Below are 17,488 nucleotides of genomic sequence, written 5' to 3' on the forward strand. Positions count from 1 at the left end.
TGCGGTTTCAGCGGGTTCGACCCGCAAGTTTCCTCAACCAGTTTTTTTGATCGGGTCGGGTCGGTTCATACGGACGGATCGGGTCATAGAATTTTCTGCACAGCCCTAATATATATATATATATATATATATTTATGTTTGTATGTATGGCATTACGCTAGCTATTACTCTATAATCAGAATTATTCAAAACCCATGCACATAAGAGAAGGTAAACTAGTACATTAATCGCACAAAATATATGAACCTACTATTTTTTCTCGGCAAATAATTTCAAGATTATATAAATTAACCAAATCAGTTAAATATTTAGAGTAGATTTTTCTTACAATATATAAGGTTCAACAATTATATAATATGATTTATATTGATCCATGCAGGAAGAGTTGATCTGGAACTCCTTTTTTTCTTTTTTTCAGATCAAATTTGTAAAAATAACAGTACGATGCGCAGCAGGATTAGTATGCGTTTCAGAAAGACGGCAAATGTAATTAAAAATTAATGGCGTAAATGTTATCTCAATAAGCCAAAGAAAAAAACAGTTGAACTGAAGAAAATAAGAAATGACAAAAGGTGCAGAGATAAACACTCGTTGTCGAAGTACCTAAAACGATTACAAGTTCCAAAGACGAAACAGAAAGGTTCACAGATCAGTTGGATTTAGATGCCAAATTTACGAGCAAATCCAACAAATACCATCACATGCATGCTGCAGCTTTTACCCCACGTTGGTCTCAGGCGAGAAAGAGGGGGAAAAAATAACAAAAAGGTTAAACACTTTTTTTTTCCTCATCCTTTTGTGTCTGAGATCACAAAAACTACAAACACAGAGGCGTTACACAATAAACTAAATTAAATCTCAGTTGATTCAGTCTCAGATTTGATCAGATCTCGTTACTGAGCATAGACTTGTTTTGAATCATGGAATTCTTGCAATGGGCAATTGCTCCTTGAATAGCGCTATGCAACTCCTCCATTGACGACGTGTCGGTGTAGTTCACCCCTCCAACCCTGCCCGTTCCCGTATACCCGGTACGGTTAAGAACCCCCGAGTGAGTTGGCGACGAACGCATCGACGACGGACAGCTTGAAACGCAGCTTCTCCTTCTTGGATACCTCAAGTTGCCTGAGAAAGAGTGAGAAAATCCACCGCCTTGTTCTTTCCTCGTACTTTTGCCCGATATTTCCGTGTCTTTTGCAGATATCTCTGCTTTCGACGGCAAAGACACAGCGGTAGCTAGCATCGTACACGGAACTCCTCCCATTTTTTGCTGCTGCTGCTGCTGTTTCTGGGATAGTTTTTCATACAACGGTTTCACTTTTTTCAAATACCTTCTGATAACTTCTTTAGCCGTGGTGCTCATTCTTTTAACGGAAGACGCGGATACGTTATCGGGGTCACGGTTTTTGGGTTCTTTTCGGAATACAGATGAGAATCTTGAGAAGGAGAAATACTTGCTCTTCTTAATCTGGTGGCCGAAATGGATTTGACTTTGGAGTTTAGGGTTGTGAAGGCGCTTGAAGTCGTCGTCCTCGGTGACCGAGCTGGGTCTGGACGAGTCGCAGTCGACGAGCAAGACGAGGTCACTGTTGAAAGAGGAGTGTGAGTCGTTGGAGCTGCCGGTGGAGTCTCGGGAGGCGGTGGTGGTGGTGTCGGAGGAGGAGGTGCTTGAGGAAGCGAGAAGAGTGCGGACCATGGAGAGGCGGGGAGAGAGGTGGAGAGGCAGGAGCTGGCCCTTGTAGAAGAGCTCATCGGCTGGGCAGAGAGTGGTGAAAGCTTTGCGAGGGGAGACAGAAATGGTAAACTCGAAATCTGAGGAGGAAGAGGAAGAGAAAGAGTGAGACGGCGAGGATGGGAGAGTATGGGATTTGGGGTTTTTTTCCGTTCTCTTCCCCATCGATTCTTGCCGCTACATCATCTCTCTGTACGTGTTTAGAGAAAGAAAGAGATGACTTTGAATCGAGAGCAAAGTGTGGGAGGGACTAGAGTCACTAGATGGCTGTTTAACTTTCTTATTATTGTGGTTTAAACAAATATTTTGCAGGTCCCCAAACGCGCAGAGGTGGGGCGTGGAAACAACGTACCACCATGTGTTTCTGTAACTTCTGCACGTTAAATATATAGCTTGGTTTAGGAAATGGAAAATGGTGGATCTGGGTTCTGAACAGGTCACATGGTAGTAGTTTGATGAGAGGGATCTCTCTCTCCTTTCTGGTGCAATGTGTGTGATGCAGCCATGCAGGCTGCATGTGTAACGGTGTTGGGATTGCATGTGGCTAGGTGTCACGTGCCCTAAACGTGAAAAGTGGGGTCTCAGATCATAAAGTTTTGAGCTAATTCATACTTTAGACTTCAATTAGAGGGCGGGGTCTACATCTCTTTTATTACTTAAATACTACTTACGTCGGGCTAATACTCTTGTGAGTGGTAATTAGTATAGGCAATGAAGCTGAGTCGGATCATACATATATATATATATATATATATAGTTGTAACTTGTTCGATCTGTTTATGGGTCAACGTGACTCACTTAATTAGCTTACTAATTTGTTTGATTCTTTATAGTTATCTGCATAAACTTAAAAGATGCTTTCACCGCTGGATCTGCAGCATTAACTTAATTAGATGCTTTGCCTGGAATAGAGGTTTATGCATTAATTAGTAGTAGTACAGGTTGTGCGGCCAAATCCAAGAAAAACCTACAAATCAAAATTAGTAAAAACAAGGCCGTCGGGCGTCGAGCTTCCCCGCTGGCCTGATGGAGACTCTCCACTGCAGTAAATGGAAAATAATATTTCTTTTTCTTGATATTAATGCGTTTTTTGAAAACACGCTTTCATATTTATTTGTACCTTAAATGCATCGAAGTGAAGTACCCAATCATGTCATCTAGGATGCATGGAGGCTGGAGCTGTTCGAGCTGGCATCGAAGATTATCCATTAATATTATGAAAAGAAGATTAAATATACATCATATACGTGGTGATTCATTAGAGGTTTGGCTGCCGAGGCATCAAGATCTAGGAATTAGAAGAGCCGAAAGAGGTCTAATATATCCAAAGGGAATTGGAGAGGGATGTTTTGGAAGAAAAAATGGATTCCTGTGAGCCCACGTTTGACGATTTGCATAGATGCAAACTACAAAATGATGTTTTGCTGGATTAACAGATCATCAGTCTATAGCTTTCATCGGTCCCCATCATGCATGCATGCCAATAATGTTTCGTGTCAAACCTAATGTGCTAAAAAGCAAAAGTTGAAACTAGTGTGACATGAATTTGGGTGTGCGTCCCTAAAGTCTTTAAAAGTTTGGTTAGTTAAGTCCATGAGACAATACGTGGGACTTGACCATCATCACTCGAAAGCTTATTGATCTTTAGATAACAGAAATGGATTGTTATGAGACTTTTGTACATTAATGTAAATTACAAAACTTGCATCGCATATTCATATCAGCTTCCGTGAATGGCGCTGGCTGTGTGCCTGTGAGAGCTGATCCAGTGACCCTAAACTAAAGTAGTTCAGAATAAACAACTCAGTGGTCAACATAACGCTAGACAATATAATAAAGAGAAATAAATCTACAAATTAACGTGGTTTTATATAATAGGTTAGATTGTCAAATTACATTTAGATTTAATGTATTTATATTTAAAATCATATCTGAATATAGTTTTATAGAATTTTTTGTAACGATAACGCTTTTCAATAGTAGAAGTTAGCTGACCGGAATAAAAGATTTTGGGCAGTGAGCTGTTTGTGGGCTTTGGAATGTTGATACATTACATGACTATGACAGCCCGACAAGGAGTTTGAAGCCTATGTTTGTTTAAAATTAGATCCTTCCTTTGTCTAATTTAGGCCCGGTTTCGGCCCTTTCCGGCTATGGCCTACCAATACATCGTGGACTCGCCGGCTCCGTGGTGTGGACTTGGAGAAATAGTGGTAGGGACTAGGGCTGCAAATGGTCCGGTCCGGTCCGGCGATGGATCGAATATTTTCGATCCATCATTTTTCCGGACCGGTCCGGTCCGGTAGGTCCAACTTTTTTTTTTAAATAATTAATAAAAAAAATATTTAAAATATTAAATTAAATTAAGTGACTTATTAATGTAGATTATGTAACAAACTCAATAAAAAAATATTTTATATGGTCAATGATAATAAATTAGATGAAAATTATATTATTAATTTATATAATTACTATATAATTAACTAATTAATATTATATATTTATTAATTCATAGAATATTAACAAGTGTTAATAGCATAGTTAAAATTTTATATTGTTAATAGTGATAGGTTAGATGCAGATATATATAAAATATTGTTAATTTATAGAATATTAACAAGTATTAATAATATATTTAAAAATTTATATTGTTAATTGTACAATTATTATATAAAAAATATTTTATTTTATTTTATTTTTCATTCGGTCCGGTCTGAAAAAATCCTGGACCGTGGACCGGACCGAATGTTTTCAATCCTCTAAAATGTGGACCAGATCAAACTGGTCCAAGTCTCGGTCCGGTCCGGACTGAAACGGTCGGTCCGTTCAGTCCGACCGGACCGTTAATCACCCCTAATAGGGACTTGGGAGTTGGGGACAACTTTTTTATGACTTCCTTTATAAAAAAAAATGCAAATTTCAACAACTTTATTTTAAATAAATTATATTGTAAAATTCGTTTTATTATAAAATATATTTGATGTATTGTATTAAATCACATCAAATGTAAGAATTTATATTACAAATTTCTTTATAGACATAATGTAATATCCTAATAGGAGGTTCAAACCACATGACATATACTTCAAAATAATTAATCAATGATACAATTGCAATCTTATAAAGAGTAAGAATTTCTTATTCTCAAACAATATAGAATCTCATACATCACTCATTATTATCCATGTCATATGAGATATCACACATAATAATTCTATTACAAATTTACTCTCAATTTAAATCGAAGTTGCAGGAATGCCATTATTTTATAAAAATATCAACCATTACTTTTATAAGATCTCATCATTTTTTTTTTCTGTAAAATAACACTGTAAAATAGTTATACAAAACGTTGTCTCTTTAACGTTACAAGGATATAATTTTTTAAGAGTTTTTTTTTTTCCTTGAGATTGAATGCTTAAACTGAGAAAGATTTTTAAATATTTGTGATTGCATGACAACTTTATTAAAGTTATAACATGTAACACCCGCTCCCCACGGCGGTTATTAATAAAGTCGTTTTTAGAGATTTGGAAAAGCCAAAATACTATCACTGAACTTGACTAAAACATATTTTCTTATACTAGTGCCAAATACAGAGATTCTATGTAATAAATAAAATCATTATTTATTAAAAATATTGAAATTATAATAGAGAGTATGCGAAAATATTTATTAAAATTTCTTAAAGTTCGTGCAAAAAAAATTATAACTTAAAATCTCTATACATTATCTAGGTCATTGTCATGGCTCCCTAGACTAAGTCTCGTCTTACAGTTATACCTTCATAAATATTTTGATCTGAAATGGTTTTAAAAACATAAAAACAAATTAAAATAAGTCGATAACTCAATAAGAAACTCATCATAACGTAAACATACTTAACATAAAGTTTTTCATAAAAAAATTTATGCATAGAGAATAAAATCATGATTGCTTATACTGATGTTTATACTATGCATAACTAATGTATCGGAATTAATTGACTGGTATGATTTATATGACTAATTTGACCGGCCAACACACTTAACTATGTGTATGAGGTTCTGCACTGACCACACGTCCCGCAGCTGCAAGGAGAGTCGCTGATAGTATTCTAACATACTATAGTAGACCACGCTTGAATCTGTGACTTGCACATCCATTCTGAAATTGCATTGGTACCGTGCATTTGAATGATCATTTGATTAATTGTTTTGAACTTATCTTACACTTTATCTTATGAAATCTTTCGTGTTTTATGTAACATGAAATGCATAATACATATATGACTATAATATACGAAATAAAACATGATGAATGACGTGCTTGCAAATATCATGACATGCGTGATACATAAACAATAGTTTCAAAAGAATTGGATTTTTTAATAATATATATTACTAGATAATGTATATTAATCATAATTTTATGATCAATCTGTTTACTTTGTATCATTATTTACTAAAAGTTTTAATATAAAATCAATCACGGTGTGATAGAGGGACAATGGTGGTCGTGATTAGGAGGGAGGAAGAAACGATGGTGATCTTGCTGTGTTTCATGGTGGAAAAGATGAGGCTACGACATGCTGAAAGTAAAAAAAAAAAATTAAAAACAAAAAGGCCATACTTGAAGAGGTAGGTGCACGTACAATACATAAGACTTTATTTATATGATGGTATGAGTTGGGTTTAGGAAATTTAAGCTGAAGAGGATTATAGAATTGTAATTCTGGTGTGTTTGAAATTAAAGATATACTCTAGTAGTTTATTTAATGTAGAATTAACAGTGATTGAGACTGCATAAAGGATTTCAATCAGTGATAATTTTAAATTGAAATAAATTTCTAATAATCGATTTTTAAATTATAAAATGTGTTTAACTCATTCAATAAATAATAAATGATATTTAACCTAGTTATTGAGTCTAATTAAGACTCCTAATTAATCTCAATAACTTATCCAATACGATCAATTAAATATAATTTAGGTTCAATAAAAATTACTAATATTTCAATATTAAAATTATTGAGTTGGGTTGTTATATAACACAAACTCTATGAGAGATTTGAATACTCAGTTGAAATAAAATGAGTTGAGATGAAAATTGAATAAAATATTATTAAAATATTACTTTTTAAAATTATTATTATTTTGAGATTTAAAAAAATTAAATTATTTATTATATTTTATATAAAAAATTTTAAAAAATTAATAAATAAAATGAGATGACAGCTAAAAATATTATTAAAAGATTTTTGATAACCAAACCTCCACTGCATCGGTGTTCAAAACCGATACGGAAAATCACAGCAGCAAAAGAAAAGGTGGATTGAGTAGGTAGTTGGTGGTACAGAGTCTCACCGAATACCGATAAAGCAAACCAACGCCCTTTTATTATCCCTATAATTTTAGAAAAAATATATTTATTATTTTTATATCACATATTTTTTAATTTTTTGATAATAAATATATGATATATATATATGATAAATTTAATATGTAATATGTAGCTAATAATTTTATTCCAATTTCCTAATATATTTATCGGTCTCTTTAAAATGTGTAATATATATATATTTATATTTACGGTCCAACTCATATATGATATCAATAAAATTAGTCTGTCGTTTTAATCATATCGCTCAGTTTGATCACTTACTAATTTTTTTTATTTAATAATTAAAAAAATAATTTAAATATATTAATATATTTTTATTATTTTAAAATAATAAAAAAATATGAATAAAAAAATTAAATAAAAAAAAACACTAATTTTACACTAGCGGTAACTTGCAGCGGTAAGCTGCAAGCGGCACGCAGGTGCTACTTTCTATGATATATACATATCTACATCCCCTCGGTGCTTTTATCCTCTCATTTAGCTTCGCCTTCCTTTTCTCTCTTCTGACTCCTTTATCACGCTTTCCTCCACCAAACCATAGTCGCATCGCAATTTCGATCTTAGTCTCTTCCCTAACCTAATCTAAATTCACGCAGTTTCAGATCTATTTCCTCGCTTGTCAGGTAAATATTGTTCTTATCTTTGTCTTCGTTTTTTAAACCTTTTTTCTTGGCTGTTGTTCTTCGTTTCCAGGGGTTTGATCTTTTTTCCTTTGAGATTTTCGCTGTTCATTTAGAGTTGTTTCATTTTAATATATATTTTTTAATTTTAATGACCGTCGTCTCTAATATTTATGGAATTGACGTCGTTTATGGTTTGTTATTGTTACTATTATTATGATTGTTATTGATATGTATGTTTTTTTAATACGTATTATTTATATATATATATGTTAGGGTAGATTATTGTTGGTGAGAAGGCAATTCTAGTGATCAAAGTGCAGGCTTGGGTTGAGTATCTGCGTTTTTGTGGGTGGGATCATGTATCTGTGTTTATTCCTTAAGGGTGGGCTTTGCCTTGGTGTGGTTTCACGCCGTAATAAAAAAAACAAAACTATGTTGGTAAGAAAGCCCTTGAGTTATCAGGGCCTAGGACCGATCCAAAAAAGAAAAAAGAAATACAAGAAAACCCTTGATTGTTCAGGGTCTAGTTACCCAGATTTTCTACATCTCACTGCTTTGCTTCATACATTCTTAATATGAAATGAAAATTTTCTTCTTCCACCAAATATTTAATGAAGAGCCGTATAATCAGAACTTTTTAAAAAATGTCAATACGGTACCCAATTAAGCTTTATAAATTTCTAAAGCTAAGAAACGTTAGCTGTACTTTCTATAATAAGAAGAGTACAATAATAAGAACGTAAATTTAACAAAAAGCAAACATGTTAATGATTGCTTGGCAGTCATTGGACTCTGGGTTTGTAACTGTTAAACTGTTAAAGCAAATCATATTTGCATTTAAATTTTCTGAAATTTTCTATCTTCTCTATTATATATCAGGAACAGGAATGTCTTTTCCATGGAATTTCCATTCGCAAGGAGGCACCACTAATGATGACTATCGGTCCTCCTTCAGCAGGAACAATTTCAGCAACAACAACAGGAATAGAAGGAACAATTATAGCAATAGGAATTATAGGAATATCAATGACTTCCCAGGGACACTTTGGCCGCATAATGACAGTTTTTATCACGTTAAGCCGGAAAATTTCACTCATGCTAATCGTAATGGCATGGGAGTGCCATCTTTGAAAAGGAGAAAGTTTTCAGCTTCTATTTGGGGAGGTAGTGGGAGACACTATGTGTTGCCTGGGACATATGATTTGGCCCCTTCAACCTGCAATTATGCAGTCTGTCCTACAAGATCCAATGCAGAGGCCTCTATGTCCACTAACTTTAAACGTGACCGCTCACAATTAGAAGATGATGAACCAGCCTTCATGTCAAGGGATGAGATTGAGAGACACTCCCCGTCAAGAAAAGATGGTATCGATGCTCTTCGTGAAGCTCATTTGCGGTACTCGTACTGCACCTTCCTTCAGAATCTTGGATTGCAACTCGAATTGTAAGCTCTTCTTTTCAAACTGGACTATTATTATTTCTTTTGCAAGGTTGTTTGATATAACTGACATTCTGTGGCATGCATCTTGCAGGCCCCAAACCACTATTGGCACTGCCATGGTTCTGTGCCACCGGTTTTTTGTTCGACAATCACATGCTTCCCATGATAGATTTGTGAGTTTACTGTTATGAGTAAAATTTGCAGTACATCTGTACAAGTTTTTGTAGAATAGATGACCAAGAACTCAGTAAGATATTGGTAGGAAAACTTGTTCTACTTTTGTGACCTATATAAAATTGTGCATGCACTGTCAGAAAATAATGATTTCCCAGAACCTGTACTATTTAGAGCATTCATCTCAAGGGAGACTTGGATAATATTCTAGTTTATAATGAAGGATGTTGATGTCTTCTGAAAGGATGAGATGCTCTTGTTGTATTTATTTTTGTTCATGGGTTGATTTATGTTCTTGTTCCAACATTTTTTAATATTCTTCACTCTTTCAAGTACTTTATTTTTATAAATTTGGCTTCAGTTGACAATGGCTCCTATGATCCTGATCTGAGTTCTTGGTTTATCCTTACGAGATTGAGCATTTGATCTCACACTCTCATCTTGAGAAGAAAGGGGGGGGGGGGAGATGTCGTTTTGTCCAAACACTGTTGGCTGCTTCATTTTCTGCCACACTGTGACATTTTCTTTGAAATGAATTTTTTCAATCTTGTGGCAAATTACTTACTGATTCTGATCTATCTCTTTTGCAGTTGATTGCTACTGCCACTCTTTTTCTCGCTGCAAAGTCTGAGGAGACTCCACGCCCTTTAAACAATGTGCTGAGAGCATCTTGTGAAATTTCCCGTAGGCAGGATGTTTCTTTCTTGTCCCATTTGCTTCCTACTGTAAGTAGCCTCATTAAGGAAAACAAATCATTGGCATTTATGTTTCATTTTTATTTTTATTTTATTGGCACCGGGTGTCCAGGAATGGTGTCCTGACTAATCCCTGAGGTGCACATGCTCTTGGCAAGGAGTTTCCGGCAAATGCACCTCAGGAAATTCAAGGGGAAAATCCTCCAATCCGATGGCCCCTAGAGATTGTTTGCACCCAAGGGGATTTGAACCTTAAACCTGGGGGGAGCATACCCCCAAGCTCAAGGCCTTTACCACTTGTGTTACATTTATGTTTTAATTTGAACTGAGAAAGAATATGTTTTTAATTTGAAGGACTGATTTGTCTCGGCTTTACCTTAAGAATATGTCACATCAAAAGCAGTTTCTGATTGCTCAGAAATTCTAAAATTGTTTGAGGAACCACACCGTTGATGTTTGACACTCCTTCTTTTAAATTAAATGGTATTTCCTGTTGTGCATTTAAATTCAAAGTTAAGGCGTTTTGTGTACAGAAGTAAGGCTCCTGCTACTGCATGTTTATTGTGTCCATTAATATGCTTCTAAAATGTATTTTTGGTTATAAAAAATAATTTGAAACTGCAACTTCTACCTATGCTGACATGATATGTATTGTATTAAACAGGGCTGGTTTGAGCTTTATCGGGAACGAGTGATTGAGGCTGAGCATAGGATACTGTCTACTCTAAATTTTGAGCTTAATGTGCAGCATCCATATGCTCCTCTTACGTCTGTTCTTGACAAATTAGGTCTTTCACAAACTGTTTTGGTCAATTTGGCATTGAACTTGGTCAGTGAAGGGTAAGTTTATTGCTTTCAATAGTTCTAAAAAAATTGCTTTCAATAGTTTTTCTTCTTTTTTAATCGAATGTTATATTTCCTACTAGTGCAATATATTTGCATTGGCTGTCTAGTTAGCTCATGTTGAATTTCACCTGAAGATGTGCACCTTGAACCTGCTGATCTTAGTTAATGCATTGACTCTGACCTTTTCTTTCATTTGTGGTTTGGGCCTGTCCATTGTCATAAATTTGTATCCTTTCGAAGTAGTTTAGTTGAACACGTAGTGTAGGAAACAGGATTTGGGCAGTGGGTCTTAGAAGAAGGTCAACCAGAGAGCAGATTGGGTTCTGGAGGAGGTTCTGGCCAATGGGATGGCTACACTGGTTTTTTCCCTTTTCTTTGGGCAATTCAAAATTGACTTTTGCTTGTCTCAATAATTTTCTTCTTTGAGAAACTACTCTGTAGTTATTCTCGTATGGGATATTGATTCTTTTGGCATGCATATAATTGCAGGGTCCACACAAGATTGATTAGCGTGCTCGCATGTATGATTTTCTTACCTGGCGGATTGATATGCTGTTCTTGGAAAGTTTTGTTTTACACCTGAAGTTGAACCGCTGATGTGGTGTTGATGACTTTTTCACCAATAAACCCCATGATTTTGGTCATTGGCTACTAAAGATGGCCATGGGAAACCCCTAGGGGTTGGCTCAAGTGGTAAAGGCCTTGGGTTTGGGGGTATGCTCCCCCCAGGTCTAAGGTTCAAATTCCTTGGGTGCAAACAATCTCTAGGGGCCATCGGACTGGGGGATTGTCCCCTAGAATTACCTGAGGTGCACTTGCGGGAAATGCCATGCTGAGGGTCTGTGCACCCCCAGGATCAGTCGGGACGTTGTTCCTAGACACCCAATGCCAATGAAAGAAAAAAAAGGATGGCCACAGGACCTGCAAAACCATTTTTTCTTTACCATTTTAATTTTTTTTTCCTCCCATTTTTCTTTGAATCTGTTTGGAATTCCCCGTAGACTTTTACCTAAAAAAAAAAGAGAGAAAAAAAAAAAGAATGCCCTCTAGACTTCTTACACAAACTTACACTTTTAAGGCATGGCAACTTTCACTTGCTGTCCATACTGACCTTCTTGGGTAGGAATTTCTCTCTTTGTTGCCTTTGAGTTTGCTTACCACCTGGTTAGGGTTCAGTTAGCTAGGGGCATATTTGGGCTTACCCAAACATGTTGCCAAGTTGTTTTTGTCTGCCATGAAACCTTGAACCATTGGCTTAATTTTGCACCCTTTTTTGTTTTTTTCCAAACTAGTCTGGATGTTTTGATAAACTCAAGTATGTGTTCTTTCACCCTCTCGTACTTAGTACTTCAAATGAACTTCTCTGATAATAAGGAACTTGAATTTGATTTAAGTTTTAACCAAGCATTATGTGAGTGAAAACCTTGCTCCAACTGTTGCTTCTTAATGTAGAAGTGCCACATCTGATGTATTCTATCAGTAGTTTCTTGCGGTTTGGGACAGACTTGATTTCCTATTATTTTTCTCTTGCCCGTTGAAAAGAATGGCTGACTAAAAATTTCTCTAGTACCACTCACTTGGGATGGATTGTTACTGAAAGGATCAGCCTTTGCAATGTGCTAAAAAGGACAGTCTTACCCCCTGCCATTTATGTTATATTATTTTCATGGTTTGTAGCTTAGAGGCTAGTGGTTGGCTGGTGAGTAACACCAGCGTCGTTAAATTAAATGGTCTTTTCTAATAGTTGTGATCTATTGATGCTTAACAGGTGCAGACTGGTCTTTTTTTGTTGGGTAGGTCAATTAGAAAGTAAAAATATGTTTAAACTTTTTTCTCAATTCGGTGGTTGTTGTCAAGGCCATTATCTTCTACATGGATTAAATTGACGAAGTTATATAGTTCTGATGTGTTGAGATTCTCAGGGAAATGTGATGACTTAGCCAAAGCCTATAGATTGGAGGTTAGGGTTATGTGTTTACTCTGCCAACATATCTTATGAACAGAATTATCTTCTGGCATTCATTAAACACATTTATATATGACTTTTGGTTTGGAAAAACATAATAATGAACACTATGCCATTTCAATATTACTTTTAAAGGAGGAGGAAAATTGGAGGAGTTGACTGGATGTCTCTTCCCGCATCTTGAGAAGGGAAGAGAGATTCTTATTAAGGTTATGCAGTTCAGATGAGATAGGATGAGATGAGATGAGATATTTTGTTGAAAGTTGAATAAAATATTGTTATAATATAATTTTTTAATATAATTTTTGTTTTGGGATTTGAAAAAGTTAAATTGTTTATTATATTTTGTGTGGGAGCTTGGGAAAGTTGTAATGATTATATGAGATGAGATGAGATAGTTTAGTTTTGTGTAACCAAACCAGCCCTAATGTAATATAAACTGTATCTAAATAATCTCCTTGTTTTTTTTCCTTGTCTTAGAAGCATAAGTATCACTAGATTACCATGCATAGGTGGCACTCTTATATATGTCTCATTTACATAGACTCTTGCCTATTCTTATTCTCAATAAAATTTTGTTTACTTATAAAAAAGAAGCATAAACATGAAGTGGGAGTCATTTCTTCTTCTTTTATTCACTCATTGATTCATTATAAACTATGATGTAAACATTGATGGCTGTTACTATTGCTTGCCAAAATTTTTGTGAACTCTTCACTTATAGCTTAACGCTTTATCATATGATGCATCAAATTTTGATGTTGATGTTCACACTGCTTATCGTTTTTATCAATGTTTTGAATACCGTACCAGATGCTGTACCGGTCAAGGCACTGGAACGAAATATTTCAGTACCGGTACTGTTTCGGAATAGCGTTTTGGGATAACATTTCGGAATAGTCGATATATAAATAAATTATATATAAAAATTATATTCCAAAATAATAGTCTATATATAAATAAATTATATATAAATACATATATAAATAAATTATATATAAATACATATATATATAAATTATAGATAGTCTAATCTGAATTGGGGGTTAAAAAATAAGTTTGTAGTTTGAAAAAAAAAAAACACTGGCCGAAATATCGGCCGGTATGAAATAGATATAGTACTTGTACCGGCCGGTATGAAATATATCGGCTGTACTGGCCGGTACGGTACGAAATTCACAACTATGATTTTTATTCCCACACCAAATAAACCTTACATAAGTGCCTCCATCTATCCATATCTACAGTTCTCATTGTATTTTTGAGGCTAATTACACATTTATTAATTCCAATAATTTGATGTTTATACTTACAAAAAAAAAAAAAAAAGGTGTCTGCATGACCAATTTCCTCTCCATCTCCCAAAATGGCATAACCTCATGATTCAGATGCCCTAATATTAAATATCGATGAAAAGTATGTAAGGTACGAAGAATAAAATCAATCCGTTCATGCTAATGAACTATTCCTTTCTAATTACTTGTGAAATCTTATAACCATTTTAATCAGCATTGTCATCAATACAATCATATTTTCATTTTTGTCAATGTTACTTTGCCATTTCCACTCTTAAGGTGTATATATATCGACACACTCTTTCTTACTCATAAAAAATATATATACATGTGTGTGTGTGTGTGTTATAAATAACCTGATAAGCTTTTGAAGTTGTTGATATTGGAAAGTAATGAAGAATTGTTTCAAGGTATATTGACTGATGCCTTTGATATTTTGGACTCTAAAATATCAAAGCCTGTCCTTTCACCAATACGCTGCACCCTATCAGATCATGCTTTTCTTCTTCCTCAAAGTTTGCATATCTATGGATTTACAAATTTAAGGAGTGGAATGGGATGATATTTGCTCATCTTTATTTTTTTCAAAGTGAAAAGCGGCATTTGTATGCTTTCTTCAATATCTCCATGGCCGTTGTTCGGCAAGGAGGAGGGCTGTGCCATCTCCCCAAAGACCATCTAAGTTGTTTAGAGAGTGTCTTAGTTTCAAAATGTTATCAATTTCCCCCTCTTAAAAAGGTTCTCCTTGTGGGAATGAAACGGGAAAAAAGGAAAGAATTGAAGCCATATTCTCAGTCTGTCCCTGGTCACTTGAAAGTTGCAAAGTTGTCTTTTTCCCTGACTTATTTCTTTTGTGCAAATTCTTCTAAACTTTTCATTGTGCATACACATGCATTATCTACTGTGACTATCCCAACGAGGGGTAGTTTTTCAATTGATATTGCTGAGGTTTCAAGGAAAAAAACATTACAAAAAAATGGTTTATATGTTGAAACCTTACCACTCTTAAGTTGGTATCTAATATTTTAGAAGACTCCCCCCCTCCCCCCCCTTCTCACATATTCTCGTCAGTAACGTCTGTACTTGCCCTTTTTTCTTCCTCTAATTATCTCTCCTCCCTTGTTACAAAACCCCTTGTCCGTCTGCAAAAGCAACTCTTATTGAGAATCATTCTGTTGCATGTTGCAGAACATGCTTTTCTGCTTTTTCGAAAAGCTTATCAACGGGCAATGCTATGCATCTATTACTTTTAAAGACTACTTCAATGAAAGGAAAAAAAAATTGTTTATTAAAAATAAAAAAAGATACATGGCGATCGTGCCTAATGTTTATTTTTTTTCTTGGTGTGCCTAATGTTTCATTCAATATGATACTAATGATGCTTCTATCGTGATCTATGCCTGTGATACTGTTTACAATAGAGAATTTTGGGTGGTATTCTATAGTGGGGCTTATATGCGTGCTAGATTAGCACGAAAGCATGCGTGTCAACCAGCCTGTCCAGAAGCCGGGATATGTGCATTTGCTTTAAGAGGTTTGATGACAATGAACAGTTACTTCCTATTTGCTTTCTCATTTGAATTTTGTATATCTCTGGAGTTAAAAGGTCAAGCAGCAGAATTTTTCCTGGGAGTTTGGTGTATTCACTAGATGAGTATAACTTGTTTGCTATAGTTTTGGTACTCTATCAGCAATCCTGCAGAGATTCTTGGATACTATTCTACCTGAGTTGCTGCTTTTTTAGTTGGTAAGGAAAAATAACTTGACTTGCTCATTTGAGTTGAAATGAATGGCTGATTAATTTTCTTATTTCTTTTAGCTTCTGCTATGGATAACTGTTGTACCTTTGTAGCTGACATGATTTGGCAATGTGGAAATGTGTGTTTCATTGTACGAGGAAATGAATGTTGTTTTTGTGTTGCCCCAGATGGTTGGTTTGACTATTCATGTATCACACTCCCTGCTTTTATTAATGGTGAACGTGCTGCTGCTTTAATATTATCGCCTTCTAAAGTTGTTGAATACTTTGTTTTGCAGACTTCGAAGCTCACTGTGGCTTCAATTCAAATCTCATCATATTGCTGCTGGAGCCGTCTTCCTTGCTGCTAAGTTTCTGAATTTAGATCTTACTTCTTATCAAAATATCTGGCAGGAGTTCCAAACGACACCAGAAATTATTCAAGGTATTACCATTGTGGTGATTTACTTCCTGAACTTATGCTCAATGTATTCTGTTATGCATGGTTAGGTGACCCTTTGCAATCTTTGAAACTGAAACTGAAATTATCATCATTGCATTTCAAGAACTTGACTTCTTGAGTGTGTGCCACACTCTACAATACTACAATTCTCTGATGGATGCCAAAGTTCATTGTCATCATTAATATATGACAGCATAAAAACCTAATATGGATAAAATCTTCTAGAAGCATCAGTCTTTATGTTCTAAAATTGAATAATTATTTGCTTAAGCCCTTGGCAAGAATGGTGCTGGATGCTAATTAATGCTTGCATACTTGATGCAGATGTATCGCAGCAATTGATGGAGCTTTTCTGAGAAGGCTAGCTGAATACTGAGTTGGGACATAGAATTGGGTCAGTTCTATCGCGATGGTACTCTCCAGGTTTTGTGGGTAAATATTCTTGTAAGTTGGGATATATGAGTTATGAAATGATGAAACAATCATCTGCATAGTTTAGGTTTTAGTGCAAGAAGATTGATAGGAAATAGATCACCAGTATGCAAATTAGAGGAGATGAACCATGTGTTTGAGGGACTGATTGTGCCACTACAAGATAAAAAATCGTTCAAATGAGTTGAGAAAAAGAAGGTGGTCCCTTTTTTCTCGGCATTCCTGAAAAGGATAGTCCAAAAAGAATAAACGACAAGATTGTTTCACGGATCTGCAAGGACCTTGTTTTCGCTGCTTTTGAGTGTTTCCATCTCTTCTTGTGGATTGTGGCTTGCCCAGATTACAAGCCGCTTGCGATAACTTGTCTTGGACTTTCAGGTATGTTGTTATTGAATATAATATAAAGAAGGGTTGATTTATTGGTGATGCCAAAAGAGTCCTTCCTGCAGTGCATAAAGCGGGGTTGATTTGGTTTGTTATATATTTGCTGTTTTATATGGAGGGAAGGTTGGCTGAAGTACCTTGAAAGCAGAACTTGTCTTGATGAGTAGTATTTTTACAAGCAGCAAATTGAGTTATGCTCATTGCTCATAACTTCAGCGGCAAATACCAAATCCACAAGAAAAGAAAGAGAAATATTACGACCATTAAGAGATTCCACAAAAACAAATCTATCTACAAATTGATATGATTTTATA

General features: G+C 35.1%; 2 protein-coding genes across 3 annotated transcripts; one reads left to right on the forward strand and one right to left on the reverse strand.

The window, feature by feature from the left end:
• Positions 1-521: 521 nt before the first annotated feature.
• On the reverse strand, positions 522-2,381 carry LOC109010455 (probable membrane-associated kinase regulator 1). The gene has a single exon (XM_018991301.2). It carries the CDS (start codon positions 1,895-1,897, stop codon positions 884-886), a length of 1,014 nt encoding a protein of 337 aa, XP_018846846.1. The 5' UTR covers positions 1,898-2,381; the 3' UTR covers positions 522-883.
• Positions 2,382-7,584: 5,203 nt separating this feature from the next.
• Positions 7,585-17,287, forward strand: LOC109010454 (cyclin-T1-5-like). 2 transcript variants are annotated; one of them, XM_018991298.2, is made up of 7 exons: positions 7,585-7,740; positions 8,620-9,184; positions 9,273-9,354; positions 9,946-10,080; positions 10,715-10,890; positions 16,195-16,340; positions 16,683-17,287. In XM_018991298.2, exons 2-7 carry the CDS (start codon positions 8,628-8,630, stop codon positions 16,712-16,714), a joined length of 1,128 nt encoding a protein of 375 aa, XP_018846843.1. In that variant the 5' UTR covers positions 7,585-7,740; positions 8,620-8,627; the 3' UTR covers positions 16,715-17,287. The 2 variants fall into 2 exon arrangements, with proteins under 2 accessions (XP_018846843.1, XP_018846845.1); XM_018991300.2 differs by lacking the exons at positions 16,195-16,340; positions 16,683-17,287 and adding an exon at positions 11,386-11,920 and having other exon boundaries at positions 7,594-7,740.
• Positions 17,288-17,488: the final 201 nt, after the last annotated feature.

Source organism: Juglans regia, chromosome 7 (assembly GCF_001411555.2).
Source record: "Juglans regia cultivar Chandler chromosome 7, Walnut 2.0, whole genome shotgun sequence".
In the NCBI taxonomy this organism is placed as follows: Eukaryota; Viridiplantae; Streptophyta; class Magnoliopsida; order Fagales; family Juglandaceae; genus Juglans; species Juglans regia.

Coding starts and splice junctions, on each gene's coding strand:
- LOC109010455 (XM_018991301.2), bottom strand. CDS start 1,897: ATGGGGAAGAGAACGGAAAAAAACCCCAAATCCCATACTCTCCCATCC.
- LOC109010454 (XM_018991298.2), top strand. CDS start 8,628: ATGTCTTTTCCATGGAATTTCCATTCGCAAGGAGGCACCACTAATGAT. Junction 10,081..10,714: donor TGTCCCATTTGCTTCCTACT/GTAAGTAGCCTC, acceptor TGTATTAAACAG/GGCTGGTTTGAGCTTTATCG. Junction 10,891..16,194: donor TTGAACTTGGTCAGTGAAGG/GTAAGTTTATTG, acceptor TTTGTTTTGCAG/ACTTCGAAGCTCACTGTGGC.